Source organism: Microtus ochrogaster, unplaced genomic scaffold (assembly GCF_000317375.1).
Source record: "Microtus ochrogaster isolate Prairie Vole_2 unplaced genomic scaffold, MicOch1.0 UNK144, whole genome shotgun sequence".
Classification (NCBI taxonomy): Eukaryota; Metazoa; Chordata; class Mammalia; order Rodentia; family Cricetidae; genus Microtus; species Microtus ochrogaster.
Window position 1 is genome coordinate 149,755 of NW_004949242.1, and position 8,065 is coordinate 157,819.

General features: G+C 41.8%; 1 protein-coding gene across 1 annotated transcript in view; it reads right to left on the reverse strand.

Annotated features, from left to right (window-relative positions):
• Positions 1–1,003: 1,003 nt before the first annotated feature.
• Positions 1,004–8,065, reverse strand: part of LOC101986929 (zinc finger protein 271-like) — a 20,707-nt gene continuing 13,645 nt past the window's right edge. The window contains 1 exon segment of the mRNA XM_026778428.1: positions 1,004–4,109. Within this exon segment, the coding sequence (XP_026634229.1) occupies positions 2,866–4,109 (1,244 nt within the window). The 3' untranslated portion in view covers positions 1,004–2,865.

The window sequence follows — 8,065 nt, forward strand, 5'->3', positions numbered from 1 at the left end:
GGTCTGGGTTACCTCACTCAGGATAGTGTTTTCTATTTCCATCCATTTGCATGCAAAATTCAAGATGTCATTTTTTTTTTCTGCTGAGTAGTACTCTAACATGCACACTTTCTTCATCCACTCTTCCATTGAAGGACATCTAGGTTGTTTCCAGATTCTGGCTATTACAAATAATGCTGCTATGGACATCGTTGAACAAATGCTTTTGTAGTATGATTGGGCATCTCTTCGGTATATTCTCAAGTGTGGTATTGCTGGATCCTGCGGTAGGTTGATCCCGAATTTCCTGAGAAACCGCCACACTGATTTCCAAAGTGGTTGCACCAGTTTGCATTCCCACCAGCAATGGATGAATGTTCCCCTTACTCCACATCTTCTCCAGCAAAGGCTATCATTGGTGTTTTTGATTTTAGCCATTTTGACAGGTGTAAGATGGTATCTCAAAGTTGTTTTGATTTGCATTTCCCTGATTGCTAAGGAGGTTGAGCATGACCTTAAGTGTTTTGGGCCACATTGAACTGAACAGGGAATTCTCAACAGAAGAAGTTCAAATGGCAACAACTGTTTTTAATATTTAGAAAACGGAGCAAGAAAAATGACAAATATGATGTAACATGCATGGGGGCCTGGCTTGTTTGTTGTTACAGCAACGCGGTCTGTAACATGAAGGCTGGCCAGGCTGCTTGTTGTGGTTTCTGTCCCGCCCAGTACCCCACAACTGTTTAGCCCCAAAGAAAATCACACATAGGTCTCCATAAATTATAAGCTGATTGGCCCATTAGCTCTAGCCTCTCACTGACTCTCACATCTTGATTAACCAATTTTTCTGATCTATTTTAGCCATGTGGCTCAGTACCTTTTTCAGTGGAGCAGTTCACATTCTGCTGCTTTGGTGATCTGGCAGGAGAGAGAGGAATCAACTTCCTCCTTCCTAGAATTCTCCTGTTCTCATTACATCATTTTTACTTCCTATCTGGTTTTCCCGCCTATATTTCCTGCCTGAACAATCAGCGTTTATTTATAACATGATTGACAGAATACAGACAATTCTCCTGCACCAATATGATAATAAAGTAATTGTAGTAAATCTATATTTCCAGTAGTCAATAATAAATGAGCTATTCACACACATAATGTAAATACATGTCAAATTAGCTATTCGGACAAACAGAAGACAAAATGTACATAAACACTTCATAGTCACATTGACATATAACCTCTTGAAGAACATATATACAGTAAAATTCGCGGCTGCCTAGGAATTGAGTGAAGAGCATGAAGAAGGTAAATTTAGAACTCTGGGGTATGATCAACATCACTGCTAGAATGGCTTTACAGTACATACACATATATCAAACTACACAATATAGATCGAGTATGCTGATTACACTCCATAAAGCCTAAAAATAATTAAAATAATTTTCTAGACCACCTACTTCTACTGTAAAATCAAACAAGTGGACATTAATATAGTAATTCTACCATATCACTGCACATGCCTTAGGAATCCATCTCCCCAGTTGTAAGCAACAAAGGCCATTTCCTCTATAACTAAGAATTCTGGCAACTCACAAAAGTTATGTTCTTGAATCATTCTTGAATCATATCACTCTTCTCTTGGGGTTACTACCTATAAAGCAAATACATTTGGCAAAGATCTCAGGAAGGCATAGGAATCTAGAAAAAAAATCTATGTTGAACCAGTAACCTTGGTTCTAAGTGGTACAGCACTTTATCCCGAAGAATTCTACAGATCTTCTTATCCTACACAGTTATCCTGAGTAGAACATTTAAGAATGTTCTTAGCAAAAATAAAAATTCAAAGAAAGAATTTCCCCTGTAGTTAATTGAAATTAATCTGTAATTCCAAATATTCACATTCACTATTTCCATACTATTGTTTAGCAGCACTTTGGGTTATATATATGGTAGCCTATATCCCAATCCTGACCCCAGAGAATACAGCCATAGAGGTCTCCTCGATTGTGCAAGGAGATAGCACATGCGCTAGAAATGAGACAAATGTTGCATTCTGCTCCCAAGCACACGGCAAGTTTTTACAAAACCAGTTCGTGGTCCTTCCAATAACTCTGAAATCCAGTCAAGTCAGATCCTCCAAATACCTGAAATTATTATCCATGAAGCTTTTTTCAACAATACAAGGTAACACCATAACTGGGTTAAGAATTGCTCTCCAGCAACTCGCTGTCCTATTAAAATACAGGGCTGTTTACCTCTTTAGTTTGTCAAATCCTATCTGTTTTCAATACACTCTCGCCTTTCTAAGATTAAAAGTCACAATTCTAAGGCATTTATCATTGGAAAGCAGAGTAATAGGAGAAAAGTAATTGTTCTGGCTGGATGACATAAAAGATGGGAAAAAAACAGTATGTTATGAAGTTCATAAAGAGCTCGGGATAGTGGCACATGTCTAAACTCTCAGCTACTAAGAAACTGAGGAAAGGGAAGTTCAAGGCTAGCTTAGGCCAAATAACAGTACTGTCTCAAGTCAACAAATAAAAATATTTCACACAAAAACAACATCCATGAAGTAAATTATCTTTGCAAGCCAAATACAAGCACAGCTCAGACCATCTTAGCTGAAGACAAGTCTACCAGTCAGTTATGACAGAGAGAGAAATCCTACTGTTATCACGTGTGCTTCACAATTATCACAGGGACTGAGCTGAGTAATTAAGTTTTCTTTCCAGAGGATGTTGGAAAAACCAAGATGGAGGAGTTCAAGTGATTTCAGCCATATGCACTGAGTGAAAGAACGCTGGCAAGTTACTTGAGCTGGTCAGAAATACAACATAGCTCTATCTGAGACTCGGCACCTGACTGAACACTGTGTTGCAAGCACTCCTACAGTCTCCTGGCTGCGTGGATCTTTTGGTGCCGATTCAGGTGGGAGCTTAAGCTGTAGGCTTTCCCACACTCGCCGCACTCATATGGTCTTTCTCCAGAGTGAACTTTCTGGTGCCGAACAAGGTGGGAGGTTCGGATGAAATCTTTCCCACACTTGCTGCACACAAAAGGCCTTTCCCCAGTGTGAACCCTTTGATGTACTATAAAATCAGAGCTTCTACTGAAAAGCTTCCCACATTCAGTGCATTCAAAACGCTTCGTCTGGGTGTGAATTCTCTGATGTTTAATGAGGGTGTATCTGTGCCCAAAGGATTTCCCACAAACACTGCAATCATAAGGGTTTTCTCCAGTGTGGATACTTTCATGCTGAACAAGGGTAGATTTGTGTCTGAATACTTTCCCACAATCACTGCACTTATAAGCCCTCAATCCACTGTGAACTCGCTGGTGTACTATGAGGTTGGAGTGATGGCTAAAGTATTTCCCACATTCAGTGCACTTGTACGGCGTTTCTCCAGTGTGGATTCTCCTGTGCTGAGTGAGGTTGTCTTTGCGACTGAAGGCTTTTCCACATTCACCACACTCATACGGTCTTTCTCCAGTGTGGATCCTCTGGTGCTGGACGAGTGTGGCTTTGCGGCTGAAGGCTTTCCCACATTCCCTGCACTCAAAAGGCTTTTCTCCACTGTGGATCCTCTGGTGCTGCACCAGGGTATCTTTGCGGTTAAAACCTTTCCCACACTCACTACACTTATAATGCATTTGTCCAACACGAAAGTTGTCTTCGTTCTCAATGCTCCCTGCTATCTTCTGGCTGTAGGTGACCTTTCGTCGGGCACCAATCGGATGGTCCTGAAGCTTCCTCTGCGCCACCTCAAACGCAGAAGGCTTCTCTGAAAAGTAAGGCTCTACATGACCTTTGAAATTCTTAACTAACGAGGCTTCACCTTGATTATTTTGTGAAGAATTCTCTACAGTGTTATGCTTCAGGTTCTGGCAAAAGCTTTCACTTAACCAGAACTGTTTCTCACATGCCCTGCATGAACATGTTATAAGTGCAGTGTGTGTTCCTTGGTGTTCGTCCACATCCAAAAGACCATTCAAAATGGGGTCACATACGTCACAAGGGTAAGTTGTCTGCGTGAAGAAAGAAGCTGCCTTTGGAGTGTTAACATGTGGCGCTCCAAGAGAAATGATTGGTTCAAGAAGTTCTTCTTCATCCTTCACTGCACACCAACAACCTGAGGGTGGAAAAAACAGTGAAATCTACAATGTCTCGGTTAGGATTGCTAATGCTGTGATAAACATCTGACCAAAAGCAAGCTGGGGAGGAAAGGGTTTATTCAGCTTATCTTCTACATCATTGTTTATCACCACAGGAAGCCAGGACAGGAACTGATGTGTCACAGGAACCTCGAGGCAGGAGCTGATACAGAAGCCTTGGAGGGTGCTGCTTACTGGGTTGTTTGCTCCGCTTTCTTATAGAACCCAGGACCATCAGTCAAGGGATGGCACTACCCACAATGAGCTGGGGCGTACTCAATGATCACTAATTTAAAAAATGTCTTACAGATGATTCTTACGGAGGCATTTTCTCAATTGAGGTTCCCTTCTTTCAGATAACTCCAGCTTGTGTCATATTGACATAAAACTAGCCAGCACATAAGTCTAGGCTAAGTGTATAGGGAGGTTGACGAGACAAAAGTACAATCAGTTTGATAGTACTCTATATAATGTTAGGATCCAGTGATTATAGAATAGAGAAGACTGTATGATAAGATACAAGAATGAGGTTAGTACACGGAAAAAACTAGTCTCCTTATTAGTTCTCTAAAATGACTTCTAGACAGGCTTTGACTGCTAGTAAAATAGCAGAGTTGTGTATACGTGTATATACGGGCCCAGGAATTTTTTAATGACTGGCTTATATTCAAGGACTATTAAAGGATTATATATGCACCTAATGATATTAGTTTAGCCCAGTGACCTTAGATCAGTACAATGACCTTAGTTCAGCCCGATACTGGGAAGGACTGTAGAGGGAGCAACAGAAGATACTTGCACTAGAGGTGTGGGGAGAAAAGCCCGGGGTCAGAAATTAGAAGAGAAATAACAAAAGGAGTAGATGGAAAGGAAAAGAACACAAGAAGGTATGTCCTCTGGCACTGGCATCAAACAGTAGTTTCTGATACTATCTGAAAAATATTTGAAAGCCATGCCCTCTTTTAGTTCTTACTTACTTGAGTTGATCCAAGTCCCTTCTCCTGTGCTTAGAGTCATCACCTCTCAGTCAAGTGCCCAGGACTCTCTTGTTGGCCATATTTCAGGAACCATAAAGGATCTGGAAGACAGAATCACCAGGAAAGGGTAGGTGAGGTTAAAACCCACCCATGCAAGACTGGAAGGAAAATACAATAAAATAAAGCCTGCCTTGCAGGGACAGTCCAGTGAGTTCCACAAACAATGATTATGATGACTGAAATAGTTATTTGCTGATCCAAGAAAACGCTAGATAAAGGAGACAGATCATGGATCCCTAAAGTGTGCTACCTGTGGACAAAGTCCCATCGCCAGGGAGAATGCATCTAGGGTGTGATCTACAGGGATAACCTTAAGGACCTCGATCCTCAAACATACCCTGGGTAGTCTTCAGACAGCAAGAATTGGGGAGCAAAGTGAGTGGTGGAGAAAAGTCATTATGTCTGAGGCTTGGCACCCAGAGAACCTTTGTGAGGGAATCAGGGAAAACAGTAGTAGCTATGGCCCAACTAAGGTAAGGAAAAACAAAGCCCTAGCTAAAAAAAAAAATAAAATAAAATGAAAAAGGAATACTGCCAGCCCAGAAGCCTAGGACAGCTCTCCTATCCAGGGAGATAGGGAGACAGTAAGTATAATGCATAGAGTGCATCATACCACAATAGTAAAATGTCTCATCTTCATCTAGAAGCTCCCACTTCAAACAAGAAGAATACCTAAATTCATTCACCTGCTAAGTCACATGATCCTCAGCCAAATGGAAAATTGCCCTCAAGTATCCTGTTTCTCTTCTTAAACAAAAAACAATATCCATAATAACTCTGAACCTCAGCCAAATCTTTACTTCTCATACCTCACCGGTGAGGTCTCCAGAGATCTCTTCCCCAGGATGCTGGACCAGAATAGCTTGCCAGCTTTCCTGCTGGTTGCAGTGTGAGGCACCTTGCATTTAGCATGTCCAAAACCAATTCTTAATCCTTCTAAAAAATCTTCACCACTGTAACTTACATTTCCAACCTTTCAGATGTTTGTAAAATGGGGAAGTGGGGAGGTGGGGACAGCTCATCAGTCCGTGCTTTCAGGACCACATTTGACAGAGCAGGAAATTTTGATGGTTTCATCTCCACACCAATCTCCAGAATTTGATGACTATCTAGAATCCATTCCATGCTTGCCCGACCCTGTGCTAGTCCAGTTACTACCAGAACATTCTAGAGTCAACTGCAATAGCTTCCCGGACTGAGTCCCTGCTTCAGTCCTTATCATCCCAACCCCACAGTAGACTCATTTTTTAATCTTTTTAAGATCATCTTTCTCCATCATTCAAAATGCTCCTTAGTTCCCAAATGAGGACACAATTCATCTTAAGCATGTCACACAGGATAGGAACTAGGGCTGCAATTTCTGGTGCGGACGGGGCTCAAAAAAGCTGGCATTTTTCGACCGTTCCATGTATGCTGCTCTGGTCGTGTTTTGTTTTGCCATCACATCACCCTACATTCCACTGGTGGTCAGAATCCGCAGTTCTCCCACCCACACTGGTCACCTGCCTAGCAGCCACTTGCGGATTTGTGATGAGGATGACAGGAGAAGGTCTGAGAACCTAGGACCCACCTGCGCAGGATTCATGGCCACGGACCTCACCTGCCAGAGCAGCACCAAAGTGGGGCGAGCAGGGACCGCTGCTCGCCTGGCCCTGGAGACCCGATCTCCTAGTTCAGGTTCCAAAGTTTGGCCATAGAACTGTCAAGATGCCTGACGAGAGGAAGATTCCGGAAGTCCCGCCTAAACGGAAATGCTCCCACAAGGAGCACTGCATTGTGGGTAATGTAGTTCCTTCAGAGAAATTGCCTCAAAGGTCGCTGACTGCAGCATCAGTTGGGGCTTAAACAGTGTGACTTGACTTAAAGTTCTGGGAAAATTCCCAGACCATCGCTGGAACAAGCGGGAACTCCTTTATCTGAGAAGGCCCGCACCCAGAGAACAAGGAGTGCAAATCCTGAGACAAATTACTTCAGATGTTCCCCTAATGGACACACACATCAAAATCACTAAGGTTATTAACTGTCCACACTTATATTCTTCATTGTTAAAATAAGTAAAATATAAAGCTTTAAGTTAATTGTTCATGTTTCAACGGTGACCGCATATGAAAGGCACACGCTGAAGAGGGTGGATATGGAGTTCTAAGCCAGCCTGAGCTATATATCAAGACTTTGTCCCCACCCCCAACTAAAATTAAATTAAAAAAAAATAAATACTACAGAAATGGATAATTCGTGGAAATATTGAGTGTCGCCAGAATGGTGAATATGAAGAGAGTTGTTATACTATTGTGCTTCTTTATGTCAAATTGCTACCTCCAAAAATATTTAGATTGTGATTCATAGCAGAACAAAAATTACACTTATGAAGTAGCAATGAAATAACTTTATGACTGGGGGAATCACCAAAACATGAGGCATTGTATTAAAGGGTTGAAGCATTAGGAAGGTTGAGAACAACTGATTTACAGGGTTTTGTTTTCTTGGTGTCCGTCATCCACTCTAGCTCTTATGTTTTCTTGCCTTCTCTTCAAGCAGGGTTCTCTGAGCTCTGAGGGGAGGAATTTGATGGAGATAGTTCATTTAGGGCTGAGTGTTCCAAAGGCTTTTATTCCCTTTGTAGTGTCTGGCTATGGATCTTTCTAATTTTTATGATCTGCTGCAAGAAAAGCTTCTCTGATGTTGGGTGAACAATGCATTGATCTATGGGTATAGGAGTTACTTTATCAGGAATTTTTTTTTCTTTTTGTAGATAAGTATTATTTGGTTTTTCCCCAGGTCCATGGGCTATCCAAACTCAGGTTCTTGGTCACCCAAACAGAATTTTGTGTGGGTTCCACCTCATGAAGTGGACCTTCAGTTAGGTCAGTTACTGGTTTCTCCCCTAAACTTCGTGC